Below are 26,432 nucleotides of genomic sequence, written 5' to 3' on the forward strand. Positions count from 1 at the left end.
ACCAGGAAATGTATCAAATGTATACAGATTCATTCATATGAAGACCAAAGTAACCACTCATACTTGTTAAAAATCTAAACTATTGGTCAGAATAACTCTTGATAGGTAATACTAACTCAATTCTTTTGAATATCAACATACCTATTTCTAATATCCTTCTTTGTAAAGGTGCTGAAAGGAGAAAGGTTTCATCTTTACAAGATCTTGTTAATGTGCCCACTAATTCAGAATTTGTCGCCAATATCCTTGCACTCTCCTCTGATAAGTTCACTCCTGCCATTGATGCAACATCATTAATGTCATCATCATCCCTGAGGGAAAAAGAGAAAAGATCACTACACCTGAACAGGAAATTTATGGGGGAAAGCACACAAACATTTTTTCCAAGAGGTTTTTGTTTTTGCTGGGGGAAGACAGTGATGAAATAGAAACAGCGTCCCTCTGAAAAATACAAACTATAATGAAACTTTAAAAAATTAAAAGGCAAACTACCATGCACTCAAAATATAACCTCTTCTCCTTGTTCCTTGAAAGACCTTAATCTCTATTATAAATATGCCCTACATCCTAAAATTCAAAGGAGACAGTCTTTTCTTATTTTTTAAATAATAATCATTTTTTAAAAGAAAAATTAGGGTATTATAAGGCAGAAATTGGGGCTGAGTCTAGGAGGCTATATAAATTTTCTATTCCTTGCTGTGAATTGGGGGGGGGGGAGATTTTCTGAAAGCCTGCATTTACCTTCAAATTATCTACTTGTTATTAGGTCAAACTGCCAAAAAAACAAAAAGGTTAAAAATACATATATTTCTACAGCTCCACATAATCTAATAAAAAAAAGCTTTCATATCCTCATATCCTACCTCCCTTCATCATGATGCTTATTTAGCCTACTCTGACCTTGGAAAATATGTATCATCAAATTTAAAATCCTTTTTAAAAATGGATGCTGCAGGGTAGAGAAGCCATGCTTTGGAGGACTTCAGAGCTTTTGAGGACACTGTGTTCATCTGCCATTAGTTCTCAGAGCTCTGAAGAACAGGGAATGTTTTATTCTTTGTCTTTGGATACCCAGGATTTAGTCCAATGCCCAACACAAAAAAGATGTTTGATGAATGCTTGCTGATTGATTAATCAATTGATCTGACAAGAACTATCAAAACCAAAAATTAAGAATATGAATAAATATGCTTTCAAAGTCTGTCTGCTTTAAAAGTATGTGTAACAAAGTATAATCTATACCTGAAAGAACCACCTCCAGGTTCTTTAAGTTTATTTTTTTGTGCAGCAGCCGCTTGTGCTGAAACAGTAGAAAGAGCTTTGGTGCCAGGTAATACAGCAGGTTTGACCACAGGAACTACGGAAACAAAACAGACAAACTAAAAACAACCTGAAATTTTTATCACATGCGTCACTTATTCTGAACTTGTATACTTAAGTCAATGGTAACAAAAAATGTTAAACTACTAAGTTTGTTTTAATACACTTTAAGATTACAAGCCTCAACAATAAATGAAAGTTTTCCTCTCAAGTAATTATTTAGGAAATGTGCCTAATATTTACTAAATTTTTTTCTCTTTAAAAATTGTATATTATTTCCAAGCAGAGTAAAAATTTTGCTGCGTCTCAGAAGATCAGAATAAAATTTAGAACTGTTCAAAAGAGATCAATCTAATCATTTACACTATAAAAAGAAAATGGATGAAAAACACACATTGTTCAGATTATAAAATGATATTGGGTAGACAGCTCATATATATTTTCTGGATGGACACATACAGGTACAGTAAGCTAAATATAAAAAGGAAGAGAGAATATAAGAAGGAAGGGAAAAGAAACAGCAATCTGTTTTTTGTTTTGTTTTAGTGGGGCAATTAGGGTTAAGTGACTTGCCCAGGGTCACACAGCTAGTGAGTGTTATGTGTCTGAGGCCAGATTTGAACGCATGGTTCAAATAGAGCTGGTGCTCTATCTACTGCATCACCTCGCTGCCCCCCAGTCTATTTTTTTAATAGCAATACTGTCCCAATAATGCTACATGACTGTGAATAATGGAACACCATGATCTCAAAAGAATCAAAATTGCTGATAGCCAAAGGGTAATAGAAAGATACATGCTACTGAAGATTGCCAATGAGGACTTCTGCACAACAAGAGGTATCAAGAAAACAGATGACCATAAGGAGAGGGAGGTTGGTCACAGAACAAGAGAGAAGTATAATTAAAGATAAACCATGTGTTTCATTGTTACCACTAAAAAAAAATTTTTAACCCAGAGAAAGACCTTCAGTGTGCTAGGCAGATCCTCTCTTGAGGCTCTACAGGAAGACATGGATAAAAACCATATGATATAAAAAGTTGTAGAGGGCATACAATCTGTACTAGTGGAGCAAGTGCTCACATCTATTATCACAAATCAATCAAAAAATCGAAATACTGGAGGTTAACATTGACTAGTTTGAGATATAAGTCTCAAAGAATGCTTAATTTATACTGGTAGCCAGAAGAATTGCCCAATATCTTCTTAATTTCCACCTTAACTACACAAGTAATTAATAAAGTATTTAGAAAAGCTTAGAAATTAAACAAGAATAACTTTAAGAGTTATACTGGCTGCTGATTCTGAAATATAACTTCCTTGGCTTCTAATGGTCAGTGATGACTAACGTGTCTTTAACAACTAATCCAGGGCAGCTAGGTGGCACAGTGGATACAGCACTGGCCCTGGGGTCAGGAAGACCTGAGTTCAAATGTGATCTAAGACACTTGACACAACTAGCTGTGTGATCCTGGGCATGTCAGTTAACCCTGACTGCCATGCCTAGAACAACAACAACAACAACAACAACAACAAAACAAAAGTAAGTAGCCTTACCTGTCTGAAGCTGATTTAGTTGAATTTGCTGAGGAGTAGTGAGCATGATACGATTGTGTGGCTGTCGCAATGCTACCATAGGAGTTTGTGTCAATGTTACCTGTGGAGGTCTTATCAATGCCCCTGGTTTCTGTGGTTGTTGGATAACCTAGTGAAAAAAGGCCAAAGAATACTGAATATGTTCCCATAATGCCAATGCCATGCTTTCCAATCTATAGCATCTTATTCCCTTCTGTCATCAAAACATTTGATTCTTTACTTCCTAGAAAAATAATATATGGCATGTGAATATATATACAAACCATACTTATATACATACATACATACATACTGATGTATATATGTACCTGAATTTTTATTATATAAGCATAATGAAAAGTCAGGTACAGGGAAGCATAATTAGCAACTGTATTAATTTAGACTTCTATTTTCAAAGGTTATTTAAATAAATTCTTGGCGGGGGGGAGGGGGGAAGAATGCATTAAACTTCTGTGACAAGCTTTTCTGACATGCAAAACCTTCAAGGAACTAACACAAATATTTAAGAGCCGATACCCAATAAATAAAGGTCAAAGACATGAAAAACCAGTTTAAAAAAATCCTACCAACTGCCATTTTAAAAAATATTCAAAATTGTTAATTATCAGAAAAATGAACACTCATTCAAATGCAAATTAAAACAATTCTGACTTACGCTCTTACCCTCATCACAGAGACAAAGATAATGAAAGATGGAAAAATTCAATACTGATGGGGCATGGGAAAACAGGCATGCTAATTCATTAGTGAATTGGTCTAACCATTTGGAAAGCAATTTCGAAGTACAAAGAAAAAGTTATGAAGCTGTTCACAACTATTTAAAATCCAGCTGCTCAAAAATATTCATAGCAACTCTATTTGTAAAAGCAAAGAGTTGGAAACAAACTGTGCGCCTAATGACTGGGGAATACCAAACAAACTAGTAGGAAAGGGTATGGAATATTATTTACCATAAGAAATTACACATATTAAAAATTCATAGAAATAGATTTGTATGAAGTGATGCAGAATGAAATAGACTCAAAGAAATGCATACACACTGACTACAGTTACATAAATGAAAGTAGCATTAAACAGCAACAAAACTGAAGTCAAATATAAAGAACAGTACTTGTATATTTGTCAAAATTAAAGAATACAGCCTTTCTTTACTATGACAAATTGCAAATCATTACTGTGAGGATACACGTAACAATTTCCCTTTTTTCTTCCTATTTTGCTAAATTGTTTTAGGGAAATACACTTTGCATTGTTGTATAGGTATTGTCTTTTGAATCAAAATGGAACTGATTAATACAAATTAATCTTTCTGTCTTGATCATAGTGAAATTAATTAAAACATGTCAGCTCAAAATTTTATTACATATCACCAAACTATTAGGCCTGGCATTCAAGGTTCTTTATAATTGGTTCCAAATTTACTCACCCACCTCCATAAAACTGCTAATAATAGCACTTTATATATTTACATTTACATTGCATTTTGTAAATGCTCAGAAGAACCCTGTGAATTTGTGAAGTATTATCCCCACTTTACAGAAAAAGAAATCTAGACAGCAAAGTTAGGTGGCTTTTCTGCGAGTCCCATAGTTAATTAGCATAAGAGCTAAGAACTGAATCCCAAGCCTACTGATTTTAATTCTACTGCTTACTCTTTCTGCTCACTAGATCATATTGCTTCTCACTGTATCACTTGTAAGGATCCTAACTGCATGTCAAATTTGACAAGCGGATGCTCCACAACCATGCCCTAAACTTTCTTACCTTCATCCCTTTTCATGCTGTCGTTCTCTTTGCCTTGAATGTCTTCTTCCTCACCTCTGCCTGTCCAAATCCTACCCATCCTTGAATACCCAGTTCAAATGTCATTTCTAAAAAATTCTCAAGTTAGCTCAATCAATAAATAAATGCCTACTATGTGCTTGGCACCGTGCTAGCCACTTGGCATACAAATACAAAGAAATAATCCTGGTTCACAAGAAGTTTACATGTGGCCTTTCCTTGCTCTGAACTTCCATAGCCCTCTGCCTGTACTTCTTATATGCAGCTTATCCCACTCTGTATTTTACTATGATTATTTGTGTTCATATGGTCCCCACCAAATTCTAAGCTATATGAAGGCAGGGACTGTGTCTCATTCATTTCTGTATTCATCCCAGTGATCTGAATATAAGAAGTGGTCAGTAAAGATTTACTGTGTTTATTTTTTTCAATCATTCCTAATTATTGTTAAGTGTCTCAGACAAATGATCATGCAAAAATAGCTTAATGTGAGTAATTGAGAGAATGGATTACTAAAATCTTATTACCTACTTCAGTTTAGTTTGAATTGCATCATACATTTTCTGTTCAATAAGCTCCTAACAATTTGTTGTCTTGGACTGATCCTTTTTTAAAAAATTATGAAGAGGCAATATGATGTAACAGAAAGCCTTGGGAGGTTCAAGGGGGAATGAGGGGCAGAGAGTGCAGAAGAAAAAGAATACCTGAAAATTTCTGCAACCTTTAAAATCTATATAAGTGTTTATGTGGGAGGTAGTACAATGCAGAGAGCACTGGACTCAGAGTTAGGAGAGCTGGGTTTAAATCCCCACTCTGATGCTTACTAGTTAGATGACCTCAAACAACTCTCTTAACCACCATGTGCCTCAATTTCCACATTTGTAAAATGTCCCTACTTCATAGGACTTATGGGGAGAGCACATTGCACACCTTAAGGTGCTATGCAATATTACTAATATAAAGAGAATGGTAAAATTTGTACCAACCAGGCTTTATTTTTACACACATACATGTTATATAGATATGGGTATATATACATGTGTGCATAAATCTGTGCAATATATGCATTTATATGTGTGTGTGTGTGTGTGTGTGTATTATACATGCATATATCTATGTAGATAGAGGCATCTTCAAAATTTTCTTGCATGTAATGAGGTTAATGATAGTTAACTAATACAACTATTGCTAGTGGCATTTTTCTCTCAAAAGACAGAAAACTCTTAGAAAATCTGACCAAAAATATACCTCAAAGACTGTGTAGCAAACTGAAGACTCATTAAAATATTTATTATTCATTAAGCCAATTATATATACACCAATGATATGTATACGTCAATGGTTAAAGGACAATTTGCTTATGTTTCTTTCTTTTTACCAAGAAATAAAACAGAAAATTATAGGGCTTTAATCTCTTACATACATTTTAACTATTTAAAATAATAGATGATTTTCTTCCTAGCAGGACTTTTCTTTGAATGTTCACAAAAAGGTTTCTGCTGAGCTAAACGCTTGATTTAAAAGAGTGAAAGGCAACATTATACTCTGCCAACTGTGAATTAATAGAAAACGTCCTTCCCTTTCCATACCAGAGGTGTAGGTTGTCCTTGTTTGCTAACGCTGACTGGTGTGGGTTGTGTCAGACTGATGACTGGCGGCTGAAGAGTGCTTGTGACGGTGGCAGCAGTCTTCCCTGCTGTGCGCTGAACAGAGCTGCTCAGCACCACTGCTGTCAGGGCAGTTGTTGCCTGTGTTGTGGGCTGTTGTTGCTGACTTTGCTGGATAAAAGCTGCCGAATCTGGTGTTAACTGTCTCAAGGCAGGTAAACTCCTCTGAAAAAGAAAATAGTTAAGTTCACATCTCATATAATAGTTAAAAAATTTTTTTAAGATTTTCAAATTTAATTCGACAAATAATAAGGTTTTCTAAAGTAATTTTTAAAGGCAGCTGGGGGTAGGGAGCTCCCCCCTTTGGATTTAAAACATCAACCTCAAAGTTTCAGTTCCCCCCCCCAACTCCTAGTGACTTCAAACAGTGTTATAATTGCATTAAAATCACATAGCATCAAGTCCTACATTATATAAAAACATTTGTCAAAGAAAAGTTCGGTCACTGACTATTCTATGTGAAAACCATTTTTCCTAGCTAAAGCTGCTCCCATTATGTAGCCATATCTCCTATATTCACTAAGATTTTCACATGGCTCCTAAAACCCACAAAGAACATTAAATCTACGAAAATATTTTCTACATGTCTAATTTTTTGCTATTAACAAAAATATCCCAAATACAAAATCTAGCACCATTTATATTCCCTAATTTCTCTCTAGAAACATATTGCTAACAAAGTCTTTTGTTTCTTCTTAATTCCTAATATGAATAAGGGACTGCCTCTCAGAATAAGAAAAGTTCTCTTTCCTTCTTCTAGTCAGTCCCTGGATTCATGACTAAATTGTCCACAAAGCAACTGACAACTATATTTACTTGGCAAATCCAGAAACCTGAGTTTCCTTATTTTTCTGAAGGTATTCAAAACATGTACTACTTCATGATATCTAATTCACAATATCTAATAATTTGGGGGGAAGCTTTTCTTAAAGAGCACACTTAAATTTTGTCAAGGAGCTAGATTTAAAAAACAGACTCAAAAATCTGGGCAGGTAACTCAATTTAAATGTACACACACTGCTTTAGAACTACTATACTCTTTTTGTTCCTTAAAAAAAAAATCACACTTCTCATTGTTCCAAGTGCATGAATACTGAAAAAGAATCAAAGGATTAAGGATGTATAAATTACCTTCAGGAAAGGCACGAGGTAAGGTTGAGGTGAAGAATTAAGTTCTCGGTATAACCTGCTGGTAAAATCTTCTGCTTCAATTTTCCCATCCTAAAAAATAACATGCATAATGAAATTCACTACCTGACTAGAATGGAAAACTTAATACAGTTTACATTTACTAAAATGAGATAGGAAAAAAACTGCTACAAAACATTCCCCCTCCCCCAATGAATCTGGGGCATATTCTACAAATAGGTATAATGGGCATAAGTTTAACGGTACAATGGTAATGGGACATACATGTAAGGGACAAATGTGGTCAAAGTAACTAATACGCCCGAGAAGTATAGGGTCCTTCCCATTTTTCCTGAGTTATCACAGGTATCTTCACAAGTCAAGTAATCCTTGAACTTCTATATTCCCTTGACCTTTTCAATGGCTATTAATATCTGCTGACCAACAGTTATAACCTTAAATTTACATATGGCTCAAGCTATTAGTCTTCTACAAATATCCTATGCTCCCCTATGCAACTAGATTGTTAAGTCAGACAGGATCTGACTTCATATTGGCCAGTAGTCCTAATCCAGAGCTTACAGATGGTTCAAGTTGATCAGCTTAATCCTCTATGGCCACCCAGTATCCCCCTGGAGCCATTGTAACCAGATCACTGGGTTGGGTAGGAGTTGTCTCTGTATTTCCGCCATTCCCTAATTATCTACATAAGAGTTCTGTTGTGATTGAGATATATTGGTTGACTTTCTTAATTCTTTGGTAGGGAGCAATATCCTACTTCACCATCCTCAGAATCGATCTTCTAAGGTATGATCTAGTTCTGACAGTTTCCTCATAACAATCAAGAGGACTCATCCTTCTGCAGCTCAATTTTCAAAAGTAACAGCTTGTTCTCTCTTCAATCCATGGTCATCTCTCTTTTCTGTGGTCATGTATCTTGCTTCTAGAAGCTGCTTCCTACCTAAAATCGTAGTGCTCTATGTCTCCATAGAGAATGTGTATCCAATTTATGCTTCAATCAAAAGTGTGTTTGCTACCTGCTGAATGACCTCAAGTCTAAAACTAATTAACTCAACTGTCTGTTAAGGGCATGGACAATCTTTTGCCCAGCCAAGTCAGTTTCTTATGATAATTCAATTAAGGAATTTTATCACACTTCATAAAGGGGTAGCAGAGCACTAATACCTTGTTAACACGTTAATATGTCTTCAACTCTGGAATCTGCATTTTATTTTTATCTTTATTTGATCTCTTCTTCCCCAGAAATGCACAAAGCCAGAGATTCTCCCAGCAGAATCAGACATGGTCCTTCAATGGCACCAGGCCCCTTGCCTAAGTGTAGCCTCAAGGGTGATGGAGACAGAGAATGGCCAAGGATCCTAAATTACCTCATGGCAGCCTCAGGTGTCACAGTAGCCTGATTCCAGTAAAAATAAAGTTAACCTAATGAGAATCCACACTCCCAAGGAGAGAGTTGTAATTCTGATAGGAGGGAGATCAGGGAAATAACAAAAGTGTAGGTAGCACAGTTTAGAAATGGCCAAGAAGTAGCATGGAGACCTAGTTCTGGACAGGATTAAGATGAAAGCTCAGCTATCAGAGCCTAAGGTTCCAGAGGGAGAGTCTGAGTTCTGGTGGGAAGGGATGAGGAGAATGGTCAAACTGAAGGCAGATCAGTTTGGAAATGGCCAAAGCTGGAGATAAAGTTGGGTTTGGGCTTCCTCCAGAGGCTATTCTCATAAGGTCCAAATTTCTCCCTCTAAATTTATCAATCTAAAATACATTATAATTTTGACAAAAAAAAAAATTAACCTAGTCCATTATAACCTTGTCCAAATAATAATTTTTAGTTTCACCAGATTTTGAGATGTATTTTCTTTTCACACCTGCCCTATATAATCACACCATAGCATAACTATTTTTTTTTGCATCAAAACGTACGCTAAGGCAAAATACTATTGTTCAAAAATGTTCTTACCAGCAAATTCTGTACTAATTCTTTGACATTTGCTGCTGTCTCTGTAGACTGTTTACCAGATGAGGCCAGTTTTATTAACGTAGATAGAAAATTCTTACATTTCTTCACGTTTTCCATAGTTTCCTGTGTTGAATATAAAAACAAATAAGTGACCCAAAAAGTATTAAAAAGGCAATTTTTCATTAATAGCTTCTAGTCCCACTGTAGTATATACATTTCTTCTACTTCGTATTTCTTAATTATTTTCATAAAGATGCAAAATTCATACCTCTAGAATTCCGGCATGAAAGTCTTTAAAAGCAAAAGAAAATAGGTTCCTTTTTTGTATATTCAAAAATTAACTCTGACTTGATGTCCCCTGTTTATATAAATAATGGGAATGAAACTAAACAGATTTTTATCACTGGAAAAACTATAATATGAACTTTGATTTGTTCCCTTTCTAAAAATACTTAATAGATCTGTGATTTCAGTGGTAAGAGTATTCCTGAAATTGATACTGATGACAATTCTTCCACCCTTTGGGACACTATTTAATGAGTTGTTATACCAACACTACAGTGATCAGTCTATCCAATTCAACCAGGCTAGTCCTTGGACAAAAGACACAAAGTCCATTACTGAGCCTGTACAGAGTCTTTCAAAAGTCAGTGCTCCAGGGGCGGCTAGGTGATGCAGTAGATAGAGTACTGGCCCTGGAGTCAGGAATACCTGAGTTCAAATCTTTCCTTAGACACTTGACACTTACTAGCTGTGTGACCCTGGGCAAGTCACTTAACCCCACTGTAGCCAAAAAAAAAAAAAAAGTCAGTGCTCTGTTGGCATAACTTCCACAAACCCAGGGTCAATTCCATGTCATCATGAAAAATCAGGAGAGGAATTTAGTGAAGGTTTGCTTTGTGCTTCACAGGGCTATAGTGAAGATAAACAGAAAGTACTTTGCAAACTTCAAAGCAACATATAAATGTAAACTATCGTTATTAATTTAATAATTTTCTTAATTACATATAACAGACCCTTAACGTGCTTGACCAGCATGTCATTTTGTATCTACACATCTCTTTAGCTAGGTGTTCCTAACTGAGGGTCCATGAACCTCTAATGAATTAATGGCCTAGATTTCAGGAAATCCATAAACTTATATGGGGAAAAAAATCATATTTATCTTTGCTATAATTGGTTCCTTCACAGTCCTTATATATTTCATGCATTAAAAACACTATTCTGAGAAGGGACCCAAAGGCTTCACCAGAAGGCAAAAAAAGGATCCATGACACCAGAAAGGTAAAGAACCCCTGCTTTAGAAAAGAAGAGTGAAAGTATGGTCTTACTGTGGCAGCAGCAGAAGTTGGTGTGGCTCCTTGTACAGTCCTCTGAGGAGTTCCAGGCTGTACAGCGGAAGCTGTTCCTAATGCAGCTGTCTGTGCAGTACTACCCAGAACAATCTGAGGCTACAACAAATACGAAATAATTGGTAATTGCACATCATGAAGTCAAAGTCAGCTTTCAGATATAGCTACTGTTAATTTAACTTCCCACAGCTACTAGAAATATCAAGATTGGTACTACATAGAGACAACCAATCATCTGGTATTGCAATACTGAAACCTGACCACTGGATGGCACAAAAGTACTCAGGTTTAAAATGAAAAGTGAGTTACAAATATGATTTATTAACTGAAGACTACCCAGGCTCTAATTTGAATAAAATGGTATAGCATTAAACATTTGTGTCTCTGAAATTTCATAGTAACATGCGAATACAAAAACTCTACTTGTGTCAAATACTGATAGAATTTGGTCTTCTCAAAATTAGGAATTAAAAATAATTTGGCTTTAAGAAGTTAGCATTAAAATCTGTCTTAGTGTCTAAAAAGGTTAATATTATTCATCTTAATTAGTAAAATGGGGCCCCTGCTACTCAAGGAAAGTGGGCATCAGAAACCACTGTTACCCCTTATCCCTTTTACTCATTGAATTTATCAATCTTTAATTCATAGAATCACAGACTTTCAGAACTGGAAGGGACCAGAAAAATGTAATCCAATTCTTTGTTCCATCCATTTTATAGAAGAAAAAATTGAGACCTAATGAAGTAAAGTGATTTGCTTAAGGTCACACAGTTATAGTAAGTGTCATCTAGAATTTGAACCATCTTTTGATTCCCAGTTGGTAGTTCTTTCCACTACAACAGCTCTCCCAATCCTAAATTTTTCTAACTCACTAACTGACTGGAACAGTAATTGAAAAATATCAAAATGCCTCCAATAAGGATATTCATGCTAAAATTAAAAACAGTATACAGAATAAATATGTCACAAGAGAAGGTGATTAAATCTCAGAGGTAGTACTAGATCCTTTTGCTACAATATGCATACATCCTGTCTCCAATTCTTTTAAAAAAAAAAAACTTCAAAAGCTAATCTCATCAAGAGTCACAAAGAGAAGGATCTTCAAAAAGATGTGATAAATAGAAAAGATGGTCAGTTTTAGACAAGAATAAAATATTAAGTAAGGAAATTGTTACTATGACTATTAACAAATCAAGCAAATCTGGTAGAGCTAAACACATACTAACAACCTCTTATAGTTCAAGTTGCAGGGTCTCAAACAAATTTCTAATATTTCTGTTCTATTTTACATTAACATACCTGAATATTCACTGATATTTTAAAATATATACTTTCTTTGTTTGCAAACCTAGCCTTCAAATATTTCTTTTTCTTTCTCCATATTTTGCTTACATATGAACAGGACACACGCAGAAGTTCATTAGTAGGTAAATTGTTTGAAACCCACAATATATTTGCCCATAGAAGCAATCCTAAATTTGGGAGTTACATTCCTTATGCCAGTCCAGGAAAGCTTATTTAAGTGCTAATGCAGCTAGACTATAATACTAAAACAAACAAACAAACAAACAAACAAACAAACACCTAATCCTAGGAGCAGGCAGCCATGTGGCACAGAAGAGGAGAAAGAGTTTCCTGCCCATTTCCCAAGTGTATGGCCAATTCTATGAAAAATTTGTTAATTGCCAAAGTTTGTCTTTGTTATCATCCCAATTTACTTTCTGCACCTCCTCTCCACACCAACACTGCCTAAGTGCTCTGTACTCCAAATTACTAACTTTTTCCCACTTCCAAACAAAACTTGCATTCCCTTGTTATAATTGGCCTCAGATATTAGGAGGAAAAAAAACTGGAATTGATTTACATTGCAGAATAACTGGCCATAACATCTGAACTTTATAAAGTTACTAATTAAACCAAATAAATGTGATATAGGGTCATCTTTTCTAAGTACAAGTTTTGAAGTTGGGTGCTTGCCTTTAATAAGCAAGTTAATAATCTAATTCACCTATACAACTGCCATGTTTATATTGTTCTCATTAATGAACTAGTTTCATTTAATCTTCAATCATTAACTTTAAGCAAAACCTTAAACAGAAAACAAAGATTCAGCTACTGTATATAGATACTTAACTAAATAAACATCTTTTTGAGCTCTCTGACACAAGTAGAATGGCTAAGAAAATTCTGACTTGCCTTCATGATACATTTCATTCTTCAAAAGGCAGAATAACTGCTACTCTGGACCTAGTACTGACAAACAGGGATAAACTTTTTATATCAGAAATTAGAGGAATCTTAGAAGTAAATGACTATGCCATCATAAAGTTCACTAATAAGATAAGAAGGGGAAAGGTGGGTAAAAGATATCTGATAAAAGATAGGATCCGATGGCCTAAAGTCCTACCATGATCACAAACAATTCTGCTAAGGAATAAAAGAAGCTACATAAAGATAATGATGTGGTTGAACAGGGAATTCATCAACCAATAGTTTTTTTCAATATACAGAAGATGGAAGCAAGGACAGATAGATAACTGGAAATGAACACAAGAGTATCAGATAAGCATGTGAGAAATGCTAAAACAAAGCTGAGGTTTGTGATGAATGACTTTTTTTTTTCCTCTGACAGATCTTTGAGCTCATCGATGTGATTTCTCCCTCCAGTGGTGCAGATCAGAACCCATCCATGCCTTCTCATCCAATGGTATTTTTGTCCATTTCTTTCCTCCACAGGGGCAGGACAGGGTGGTCCACCCAATATGTTAGGGCCTTCCTCTAGATCTCTTGGCATCATATGCACACTGTCCTTTACTTATCCCTTGTGCTCACTATATGACTAGCCCACCTTCTTTTCCAGTTATCTCCTGCTGACATCCTTTATGCCTCTCCTCCTAAGCAATTCTTCCTTGGCAATATGATGCAACCTACACATGACAACAATGCAACTCTCCATCACTCTTTGGGTGCCCTCAACTTTAATTCTTCAAATATGGTAGTATTCCTTGGCTTCTGGCATATAGTATCACCAAAAGAATACTGGTGTTTAAAAAAATAACCTTTTGTTTCAGGAGGAAACCTGGGGTTACTGAAAGTGCTATACATATCCTAAAGGCAATCCAGCCTGCTTTCCTCCTTCTGTTTAATTTTGGGTATAGCTTATTGTCCATCCACTGTATATGTCCAAGATATATGTGTTGATGAACCAGCTCTATGGGTTGTCCACTGAAATGCATATCATAGTATGGACAATAGGCAAAATTCTTTGTCCACTTGGTTTTTCCTGTGTGGATAATTATGCCGACCTCTTTAGAGTGATTTTAGATCATATCTAGGAGGCAATGTTCCAGGTCTTGATGTAGTCAGCACAATGTCATCCGCAAACAGGAACATCTGGAGGACCTCACCATCTATACAGAATCCCTCTTCCATCTGTACACTGAACAGGACTATCTCCATGATGGTGGCAAATATCTCTGATGAGCATACATCAACTGGTTTTAAGGATCATGTCATACGCATCACTATGAATCATTATTAATAACCAGGAGATCAACCAAAAGTTATTTCTGTTCTTATATTTTTCAAAGAATTGTATTTGATTTTGACAAATGGCAAGGAGATACCTTATTGAAGGAAACCCTTTAAGGTGGTGTTTTGCTCAACCAAATCAAATTCTTTATAATCAAACAATGAGCACAGTAGTACACTGCATTCTCTATACCTTTCAGTCAATTATGTAACTGTAAAGATGTGGTCTACTGTAGATTATTATTTGCAAAAGCCTGCCTATTCCCTTCTCATGCTTTCATCAATGATGCCCTCAATATACAAAATCTCATAAAAAATTTTGTAGAGGTGAGAAAGTAGTCACATGGGTCAGTGGTTGCTGATATTTTCTCAGTTGCCTTTTTGGGGTAATAATAAGGTCTGTGACTTTTTCCAGGCATTTAGTATCTTTCCCTTTTTCAGATACCTTGAGAATTAATCCCTCAATGCACTCAAAATTGAATCACCTCCAGCACAGACCTCCTTTGTGTATACTTGGTCCAGTCCAGATGCTCTTCCCATCTTTGTTTTCTTTACTGTCATTTCCACTTCTTCCTATAGCACATCAGGGACTGTGATGTTAGAGTCCAAATGTAGTGGCTCCACTGTCATTGATGGAGAAAACAGTTTGTTATAGAAATCTTCACAGATCTTTTCCATTTTTTGTCTTTGTTGTCCTTTCAGTTTCACTTTTAAATGCCCTTGGGATGATTTTGCTTAGTTGAGTCTCTCACCAAGTTTTAGGTAAACTTGTTTTCCTTCCCCTATTTCATTGTTTTATGAAGTGATATTGCTTATAATATCCCACCAACCTTCTTAGAAAGATTTTACCCCCCCAAAAAAATGTTAAACCAATAAATACTATAGGTAACAAAAAAGGGGGAATCTTCTTTGCTATGTTGGGGACAAGAGAAAGACCAAAGAAGAGACAGAGTTGCTATTTTAATATACATGGGATAAAAATAATCAACCATAAAGAAATGAAAGAACCAATCATATATTGCTTCTGTTTTCTCTACAAAGTAGAATGATTTTAGACTAAGTAAAAAAGGCTAATAGGGAAGTGAAATCCAAGGTAAGTTGAGAAGACTGTAAGATAACATCTACATGTCCCCCACCAGTTTAAGTCACCAGTCTTGAACATAAAGGTACTGAAAGAACTTGTGATAACGGGGCTACACATGATTTCAGAAAAACTGTGGTAATAGGAGAGGTGGCACAAGACTGTCACAGTTTTTAAAAGGGGGAGGGTGTGATTTTTCAAATTATAGGCTAATGAATTTTACTTTGATTTCTGACAAAAGTTATTAAAGGAATGGTTTGCGTATATTTAGAAATGAAGGCACTAGAGTTTTTAAGGCTTTATCATGTACAAGTCCAGCCTAATTCCAGACTAATCCATTTCTTTTTTTTCACAGTTACTAGTCTAGAACACGGGAACACTTTAGACATAGTATATACCTGGATTCCAGTAGGTGACAAAAATCTCTTAAAGTACCATTATAAACCCAATTGAAAGATACGAACTACAATTAGACAAAATTAAAACCAGCTGAACAACCCAATCCAAACAATGGCATATGTATCAAATGCATAATTGAGAGAAATTGCTAATTACTGGAAGAAACACTCAAGATACAAAAAAAAAATCAAGAGGCTGAAATGATGGGTCAAATTACTAAGCTAAAATTTAATATTGATGAATTCCAACATCTTACTGGGTTTTTAAAAAATCAACTGTATTAAGTGTAATATGGGGAAGGTATAGCTAAACAATACTTATCTATTATATGAAAAAGTGTGGGATTTTTAGTGGACTTCAAGCTTAACATAAATCAGTATAGTATGATAGTCACAAAAGCTAATGCAATCTCAGGCTGTATTAATAGAAATAAAGTAATGAGAACAAGATAGGTTAGAGTACTTTCCCAGTCAGATCATATCTGAAATATTTTATTAAGTTCTGAGTGTATTTTAGGAAGGACAGGGACAAACAGAAATACTTCCAGAAGAAGGCAAGAAGGGTGATGAGGGAAATTAAAACTACATCAGACAAAGATCAAAGTAAAGAGCTGGTGGGGAAAGGGAGGGAACATGTTAGCAGTCTTCAAGTATTTGATGAGCTATGTGAAAAGATGTGAAAAGATTAGACTCATTTGCTTGACCCTAGGGGGAAGCCTAGGCAAAGATTTGGAAGATGCAGAAAGTCAGATTTCCATTCCATCTGAGGAAAAGCTTCCTAATAATCAGAACTGTCCAAAAATAGAATAAGCTCTCTATAGAGGTATAAATCCCCTTTCATTGGAGGTCTTCCATTAGAAGCTGAAAAGCTGAATTAAATCTAATCAGGGATATCATAGAGTACTAGCTCAAATATAGGTTAAACTAAATGTCTCTGACATCCCTTCCAACTCCAAGATTTCATGACTCTATAAAAAAATTTAGGTGACACATTTCAAATCATCTTTCAAAAGATTTTCCAAAATATCAGGAAAGTATTAAACTTGATTAGCTAATATGCTTTTCAAAAATTTACTTTCTAACTATAAATGTTAATTTCTACAAATATATTGCCTAGATATCAAAACTATTTCTTCTTCCTAATTAGATGAAGATGTTTCACTATATAAATAAGACGTTTAAAAGAATGTCTATTCTAAATTTTCTTTAAATGTTATCTTAATTTTCAATTAATCTGAGACCAATACTACCAAATAATTTACGGTACCTACAATCCTGTTCTTATTTTGCTAAAACATATGAAAGCTATCTGCAATATATTCACTCGTTAATTAGAACAAAACTATCCTTGGATAGGCCAAAATCACTTATTCTACCAGCTGGGTACCTCCTGGAGAAAGGATAAGCAAGATAGAATAAAAAGTTAGCTGATAAATATTTTCTTATTTACTTTTGAGTCTGATGTGCATCCAGTGATTTGAGGACAGATTTCCTGAACAATCAAAAAACTCTCACTTTACTTTCATTCTTTCTATAGTCATTTTACTACTATCACTTAGGATTTTAGATATAACATTGTATCACTCCTTTCTCACAGAGCTGATTAAAACTTACAAAATGTTTCACTCGCCACTTTTAATCTTTAGCAGTAAAATGATCAAATAATAGTTTCTACCCCAAAATAAAATGGTATTCAATTATTATAATAGGCTTATGAGGCCTAAGCAGCATCTAATCACTGGCATTAATTATAAATATCACTTTACATCCCCACCCATTATTAAAACCTACTACTTTAACAGAGCTCTTAAAATTATTTGAAGGCTACAGTTTCATTTTAGTAACTATTCACCTGTACTACAGGAGAACGTTGTAATGTTGTAGTTGGCTGTACCGTTGTCTGTGCCTGAGACACTTGCTTAATTATGGTAGTTGGTGTCACTTGCCGTGCAATAATTGGTGTTCCAGGAGCCTGAAAAAACAAACAAACCAGAATCGTTTTTTATCACAAGCATTTTTTAAGCATTTACTATGTTCCAAAGCACAGTGATAGGCACTGGCATTAATATGTGCATATAGGTTGGGACAGACAGGATATTCTGGCCAACATATGAGAAAAATCAATTCTATAACATATACAGTACCAAATACATTTTAAAAAGATATTATAAGGTCATCATCTCAAATACTTGCCTTATAAATTTAAACATACCTAACAGCTATTCAAAGATTTCAATAATATTCTAGAGGCAATCAAAACCTGTTTTGTTAAAAACATATAAATCTACATGATCTATGTCTTCTCATAAACTCTAACAAACATAAAATTAAAATCATTTTGCCTAAAATAAAGAGAATGTTTTTAGAAATGTGAAACGTCTGAAAAAATGTCACATCAAGGTTTTGCTATGAATTACTACTATGTTAGTAAAGACTACAGAACTGCATTAAAGTAATAAAAATATTTATTGCGTTATATGCTGGTTAAAGTGTTATGTAAGGCCAGGGAAATGGTCATTTAAAATCCTTAACCCAAAACAAACAGAAGATATTTGGGCCCCTATCAACTCAGTTTTGATGCTTTCCTGGAAGAAGGCTGGCAGCTAAAGTGTGTGTGATAGGTTTATAAAATTCAAAACCAACTAAAATGACACTATAAATATTTCATGTTTTATTTTATTTATTACATGCTATCAAGGGAGTGTAGGATAACATTGCTATACTGTGGAAAATAACATTTTAGATTATTTAAGATTAAAACTGGGAAATATTTCATAAGTTTGCTAGTTTTATACACTCTTGCCTTAAATAGGATATTGTACTTTTTACTGTTTGAAATGACATGGCTAAGGAAAAGTAGGAAAAGCTGTTTTCAGGTTCTGGGCTAGTCCTCATTTTAATCACCAGCAATTACTCTCAGAAGAGAGGCAAACAATGTTTTAATAGAATCTCCCCTTAGGACAAAGTGTTCCATTAGAAAAATCTTTGTCCACCAATATATAATCAATCACATTTAAGAATTTTGACATTCTACTACATTTATCAAAATATAACATGTGATGTTATTTCTTCCACATGAACCCTATAAGAAGCTAATCAAATAAATGATAAATCCACACAATCTTACATACGTATTTAAAAACATACATTAAAAATGAGCTACATAGTTAATTTCCATTTAATTGGGAGTTCTTAGCTAATTCCATGGGATTTGAATGTTTAAAGCAGTTACAAGTGTCTGTGCCACTACTATCTTAAGCTAAAAGATATTTTTGTCCAGATAACTCAAACCAGATTCCCAGATCCTGACGCGCAATGACAAATAAGGTGTTACAACACTTTAAACATCTGTTGATTTACCTAACCAATTCTATTTAAGTGTCAGCAATAATTGTTAAGAAGATGAACTGTTAAGAAGACCAGAACTCTCAGCTTGAGTCAGAACCGGAACTGACGAAGTACGCAGCTGCCTAGGATATGGCATTTTAAAATACTGTTTTAGGTTGTGTAATACAAAAACATATATCTCACCATGCATAAGTTATATGTCACAATAAAGGCTCAAAGTCTATGAAGGACAATAACACAAGAGCAATTCTCAAAACTCACATATGGCACACAGACACATTTTAACAGCTCTGTAGTAGCTGCAAGGGTCTCCTTTGGCTTTCTCAGATATGATTTTCTGTTATCACTGCCACTCTTTCAATAATGTCAGTCAATATCATCAGATTATAAGTAAAATCTACACTGGACATATCAAAAACAAAGTTTACCTATGAAAAGTTGCATAAAAATCAAATCATTGTTAATTTTACTTTGTTGCTAATTTACACCTTAATTTCAGGGATGTTTGGCTTTAGTTCATATTGCAGTTTAATTGCCAATGGGCATCTTCTCACTTTAAATTCTCTGACAACCTCTCCTCCCACATACCTCCACCTAACTTACTTAATTAGCAAGTGATCAATAAACATATGCAATGACCTATAATTAAATAAGTGGAGTGAACTGCTTTTTAAAATACTTTGTGAATATTTACCCTCTAATTTAGTATGGTATTGCAGAAAGAAAACCATATTTAGAGTAGAAGATTTGGGTTTGAATCTCAGCTCTGCTACTTACTAGCTCTGCATTGGCAGATCCAAGACATCAAACAAACAAACAAACTCTAGAGGAGGTTCTCTGACCAAGTACAGTTTGACGAGATGGCCTCCCAGAACCCCTTCTAACTTTGAAATTCTGTGATCATAACAAGTCAGTCGCTCACTGTGAGTTTCAATTTCCTCATCTGTAAAATGAGGGGGTAGGACTGGAGGATCACCAAGGTCCTTCCTAGCTCTAAAACCTATGATTCCTCTACATTATTATGCCTTGCTTTAAGAATCACAGTCAAAAAGGAAAAAGAGAAAGAAAGGGAAGGAAAATTCACACAACAGATCCTGAGTCTGACCCTGGGATATATCCTTGCAGTTAATACCCAACAATGGTATCATGAGATACTAATGCTACCACTATATGACAGCCTCACAAGTTTTGAGTTAAATGTTCCAATATCCTAAGTTAATAACAGAATGACCTCTTAAAAGGGGTGTTTTTGGAAGAATTGTGCTCATTTGTAAATAACTGGACAACCTGAGTACTGTGCTGGTACCCTATAAGTAATGAAAAGGCTTCAGTCTATTGGGTTGGCTCCTTTATGAAATCTACAGAGAAAAATATGGCCAAGGACAGTTCAGGATAAAAAGGCACAAAAAGAGGAGCCATGATTTGCAGTGCTCGAAATGTGAGAACAAGATGATATCTCACAAAGATGAGAACAAGAAAACAACGAAATGTCTAAGTACTAATTGGTACACTCACCTGCACAGTCAGGTTGATATCTGAACAGGAGGGGCACTTGTGGGAGTTGCAGGGCGTGGTGCCATGGTATTCTGAGGCTGGGTCTGAGCATGGGCCTGTGCCTGCATCTGTGCCAAGGTCTGTTGAGGAAGCATTAACAACTGTCCATTCTCACTTCGAATGAGGACCATACCTATGGAAAAAGCAAGCTGTAATCAAGAAAAGCAGCTTCTCACAAAAATATGATAAAAAAAATACCTTTATCAGAAGCCTACTAAAGGAAAACCTAATAAATGTGAAAAGAGAGACAGAGAACGGGTCTAAAAATAATAAATTCACTGAATTCTTAAAAATAGTTTTTAATATAAAATTTTATCTTTATGTATCCCATTTTTATTTGATTAGCTTTTTCAAAGGGTTACAGAATTTAAATAACCATTAAAGCTTCCTTATGTAAACCAAGAAGTAAAACAAAAGCAGATCCTCCTTGTTGTTCAAGTGAAAAGCCTGCTACAGTTAGTACATCCCTATTTGATTTATTAAATAGCAATAGTATAGTAGAAAGAACACTAGATTAGGAGTCAAGAGACCTAGACTCTGGTCCTAACTCTTGACATTAACTAGTGAAATGACTGTAAACAAATTACTTATCTTTTCCTAACTTCAGTTTTTCTATCTGCAACATAAAAGGGTTGGACTAAATAACCTCTAAACTCCTTTTCACTTCTAAGTTTTTGTGATTCTACAAAATTTGCACTAGCTTATTCACATTTCCTTCTCCTTTTCTAGACATCCATACCTGCTTTGACTTTATCAGAAAGCTAAAAATAACAATAATAATAATAATAATAATCCCCACAGCAAATTCATTTCTGAGTTTCCCCACAGACACAGCCCCATAAAATCCAAACAAAATGAAAAGTGAAGGGAGAGTTATGGTGTATTAGATTTGTTTTAGACCTACTGTCTAGCTGTCTCTGGGCCAAATGTCTGATTTCTCTTAGGAAAAGGCCATGTGGTTTGGTGCTTATCTTTATAGTTGAATATGGTTGAGTATACATAACCAACACTGAAAATGCTCAAGGACTAGACAGAAAAGGGTTCAGAAAAATTAAAAATTCTTATGTATTGTTTTGCATTTCTTTGACTAAAACACAGAAAAAGAAAATCCTATCTATTAGATTTGACATTTAAGTCATAAGTTCCATTAGAAACAATAACAAAATTGTCTAACTTTTAAACTTAATTTCCCATAACAAAATTAGTAATGAAACTGCAAGAAGAGGATTATAAAAGTCATAATCTTTCTCAAGTGAATCCACAACAGATGGCTCAGCACTGTGTTATACCCCAACTGAAACATAAAATAGTCCGGGAAATGAGGCATCTCCAATTCAGTGAAACAGATCATTCAAATCCAAACCAAGCGCACAAACTAAGAAAAAAAAACAGATCTTAAAACAAGCTCTCCAAGTTTTTTCTTCATCTTAGTCAAAAAATGGACACTGTGTCCACAGAGCAAAAGCAAACCTAGATAATTTCTTTAAAAATTATAGCTTGCCTCTTCAGTCAAATAAAAGTTGAAGAAATTTATAAGTTTTATAAGAAGATAGTCTCACAATAGAATTCTATTTCTCTTTCTAAACATTTCATAGACAGTACAAATAATCAGAAATCTTTTTAATATTAAAAAGGTCAAATTCTAAAATTAATAATAGCTCTCATTAAAACTGTTTCCTTCCCTTCTTGCATCCCCTCTCCCAAATATGAGACTACAAGGCGTATTAAAATAAAAGATGAACTCATTCATCCAGAAAACAAAAACTGGAAGGGCAAAAATAAAGATCATTACCCACACCCTCTCCCCCACCAAATTTATATTTTAGTAAAGATTTTCATCTCTTTTTAAAATGTCATGACCAAAGAAATGCTAAAGAAAAGTTTTTCAAATAAAGTAGGAAACAATGTAAGTTTAAAGAATTACACTGAATGACCTCTAAGGTCCTTTTCACTGTATACTGACCATTTTAGAGTTCATATATTATCCTCTACTAAGAAAAAATGTGGCCATTCAACCAAATGCATTATGGCACATTTTTGAATTTAGATTCACAAAACAAAGAGAAAAAAATAATAAAGTCAAGTTATTTTTGATCATCCTCAAATACACAAACAATAAGCCATTGTTCTCCTTTGCCTTATGATTAGGTGAAACATGTTATATTTGTAATTAATGTAAGTTTTGTCTAATGTTTAAAAACTTTTAGATAATTTTTATGATTTATCAACTTCTCATTCTCAAATCTATCTTTGTTAGCATGAACATGTAAACCTTAGTAAAAGAAAAACTTTTTTAAAGTAAAATGATGGCTCTACAGAAACTTAACAAAATAAGTAGTAAATTCATGAAATCACCTACAATTACAATTCTAAAGAAATAATTATCTAAAATCTCCCAGATTACAGGAAACCCATACCAGGTAATAACCACTGTTAAAATGACAAATTTCAGAAAAGTTTCAATGAAAAGATGTGTCTGTGGGTTAGAAGGAAAAAACTGGTAAGCATTAAGAGACTTAAACAATGTCTCAGACACTAAATAGTTCTAACTAGATACATAAATTAGCAAGAAATAATAATCAAGGTATTCATTTTGTGGTCAATATAGGTAATATTTTACCAGTGTTGCAATTTAATAACTGAAATTTTTAATTTAAAAAATTGCCACATATCCCACAAATAGAATTGGGAAGTTCCGTTCCAAGTAAATGGCATGAAATAATATATTAAGCAACATCTTTCCTCTCTGCTTATGTCTGCAATATGTTGCCATCATTAACTTTGAAAAGAAAGTAAATTCAAGCATATATGTCATGCTAAGAAAATTACTGCCAACAGTATTACATACCATGCTTTAAGGATACACCATTCACAGCTTGTGCCTTGCAACTCACTTAAATTGTCAAGTGGCAGATATTAGTTTTGACAAGGTCAACTGAAACTATTATGTCATAAGCCCATTAAAATAAACATAACTGTTATAAAATATAAAAATTTTGAGCTCACATAATTTCCCTTAATCATGTAAGATGAAACATTTTATCACTAACAATATACTATAAAATACAGAGACCAGACATCTGCCTTTTACATGTTTTCTTTCCTTTTGTTGAAGCTAGTACTAGCTTCCTCTATTAAGTATTTAGCACACTAATAATTACTCTCCCCACAATTAAAAAGGACAATTAGAAGTGGTTTAAAGTAATTAGTTATATTTTTAATCCAGATGGGGTGAGGGACCTTTTTTCTAGAGAGCAGAGAATCTTAACCTTTTTTGTGTCATGGACCCCAGAGGCAGTCAAGTGATGCCTACAGACTCCTCAGAATAATGTTTTTAAATGCATAAAATAAAATACATAGGATTACAAAGGCAACCAATTATACTGAAATACAGCTAACGAAATATTTTTAAAAACAAGTTCATGGACCCAGGTTAAAAACTGCTAGCTTGGGGGAGGGTAAGTGGAAGAGGAGATACTGATATTGCTAAGGGGAAAAAATCATGGTCAAAAGATAAGAACAAGAGTTCTCAAAAGAGGACTCATAAACTATTAACAACTATATGCAAGCATACTCCAAATCACAAATAATAAGAGGAATGCAAATCAAAACAACCCTAAGTACAGCAAATTGACAAAGATGACAAAAGATGGGAATAGTTTACATTGAAGGGGTTGTGGGAAGATAGGCATACTAGTCCATTGTTGGTGAAGCTGTGATGGTATGTTAGTACAATCAGTACAATAATTTTAGAAAGCAATTTGGAATTATGTAAATAAAATGCCTAAAATGTCCATACCCTTTGATCCAGAGATCCCACTATTCTAGACATAACCCAAAGAGGTCACTGGTAATAAGAAAGTCCCCATATACACCAAACTATTTTTTTTCACAATGTCAAAGAATTGGAAACAAAGTAGATGCTCATCATTTGGGGGAATAGCTAAATAAATGGTGGTACATGAATATGAAGGGGTATTTCTATACAATAAAAAAGGGCAATTATAAATACAAAGAAGTATGAAAAGATCTACGTGAACTGATGCAGTCAGCAGAACCAAAAAAAACAATTTACACAATATTATGCAATTCACACTATGACTACAACATAAATGGAAAAACCACACACAAAAAAAGAAAATCAAGAGTGAATGTTGCAAAATGATAAAGACTAAGCATGGATCTACAAAGGATATATAAGAAGGGATTCCCACACTCTACACCCCACTTTGCAGAAGCAGGAGATTCACTAAAGTTGTACATTGCATATCTTTTCTGACTTTTTCAATGTACTGATAAATTTATGATGATTTTTTTCCCTCTTTTTCTTCTTTAGTCTTAAAAAATTACTATTTTTATATAGGATGTCTCTCTAGCATGAGGAGAGGGAAAGGAAAAGATACTGGGAGACACTATGGTGATGTTAAGAAAAAAACCAAAAGATATCAATAAAACAATTTTTAAAAAGAAAACGAAAAAAATCAAAGGCTACAATAAAAACTTTTTTCCAAAAGGAAATGATTTAATAAGTTTGTCTTTTGTCTCTTCTATGATAGACAACCAAAAGTTATATGCACCTGATTTTTAAATTATTAGTGGAAACAAAACTTTATTTTAAAACGCTGCAGCTATTAGAACATCTTTCAGTTACATACTATAGCCAGTTAAAGTGTTTAGGAACAACTTGAAGGGGAGCGTGTAGCAAATAGAAAGAGGGTGATGAACAAAAACACAAAATAATGAAGGGGAAAAAGATGGATGACAAAATTGGGGGACAGGTAGGAATACAAAGGTAATGGGGGTAAGAGAAGGGAGGAAACAAGAAAAAGGTTTAGTAGGTTCTGAGGTGTTAAAGATATAGCCATTCCCGGAATTACAAATACCCAACTTATGTACACTCTTAACTACTAAATATAAACCATCTTACCCCACCAACCAAACAACCACCATTCTCTACCGCAAAGCCAATCCATATCACCCTTCTCCTCACCAATACACCTACCTACACACACACACACACACACACACACACACACACACACACACACACACACACATACCCCAGCACTACCAATCAGGACACTATCCACAGTTAATAATTCCACCTGGTGACTATAAAAGCATATATATAAGACTTTTATTTCCTCAGAATAATCACAAACATCCTGCCCTATCCCCACCCAGCTCTGTTTTTCACTTTTCACAGCTCAGCTCAGTTAGTTCTACCTCCAGCCCTTAGGTACTCTCACACCTACAAACACATGTTGTTCAGTCATTTTCAGTAATGTCTAACTCCCTGTGACCCCATTTGTAGTTTTCTTGGCAAAGATACTAGCATAGCTTGTCACTTCCTTCTCCAGCTCATTTTACAAATGAAAAAACTGAGGCAAACAGGGTAAAGTGACATGCTCTGGGTCATAACAGCTATTAAGTGCGTGAGACAAGGTTTGAATTCAGGAAGATGAGTCTTCCTGACTCTATCCACTGTACCACCTACCTGCCCATGTAAACACACAGAACCTCATTATACTCTACTTCCCATTCTCCCTTCTAAAGCTAATCCAATTTCTTCAGAAAAGTCTTTTCCCTTCCCCTCACTTCCCTACATTGACCACTTGTGAGTCCAAACAAAGTCCAAACTTTGACAAGGCTGTATGCTAGACAGGAAGAGTGCTTTTAAATCTCATCTTCTGAATTTA

General features: G+C 34.6%; 1 protein-coding gene across 1 annotated transcript in view; it reads right to left on the reverse strand.

The window, feature by feature from the left end:
* TAF4 (TATA-box binding protein associated factor 4) overlaps positions 1 to 26,432 on the reverse strand; it is a 144,839-nt gene that overhangs the window by 16,261 nt on the left and 102,146 nt on the right. Inside the window, 9 exon segments of the mRNA XM_020981506.2 lie at positions 142 to 311; positions 1,243 to 1,357; positions 2,876 to 3,023; positions 6,286 to 6,528; positions 7,495 to 7,584; positions 9,470 to 9,592; positions 10,801 to 10,920; positions 17,684 to 17,810; positions 20,707 to 20,866. Of these exon segments, the coding sequence (XP_020837165.1) occupies positions 142 to 311; positions 1,243 to 1,357; positions 2,876 to 3,023; positions 6,286 to 6,528; positions 7,495 to 7,584; positions 9,470 to 9,592; positions 10,801 to 10,920; positions 17,684 to 17,810; positions 20,707 to 20,866 (1,296 nt within the window).

Source organism: Phascolarctos cinereus, unplaced genomic scaffold, assembly GCF_003287225.1.
Source record: "Phascolarctos cinereus isolate Bilbo 61053 unplaced genomic scaffold, phaCin_HiC Scaffold_2;HRSCAF=192, whole genome shotgun sequence".
Classification (NCBI taxonomy): domain Eukaryota; kingdom Metazoa; phylum Chordata; class Mammalia; order Diprotodontia; family Phascolarctidae; genus Phascolarctos; species Phascolarctos cinereus.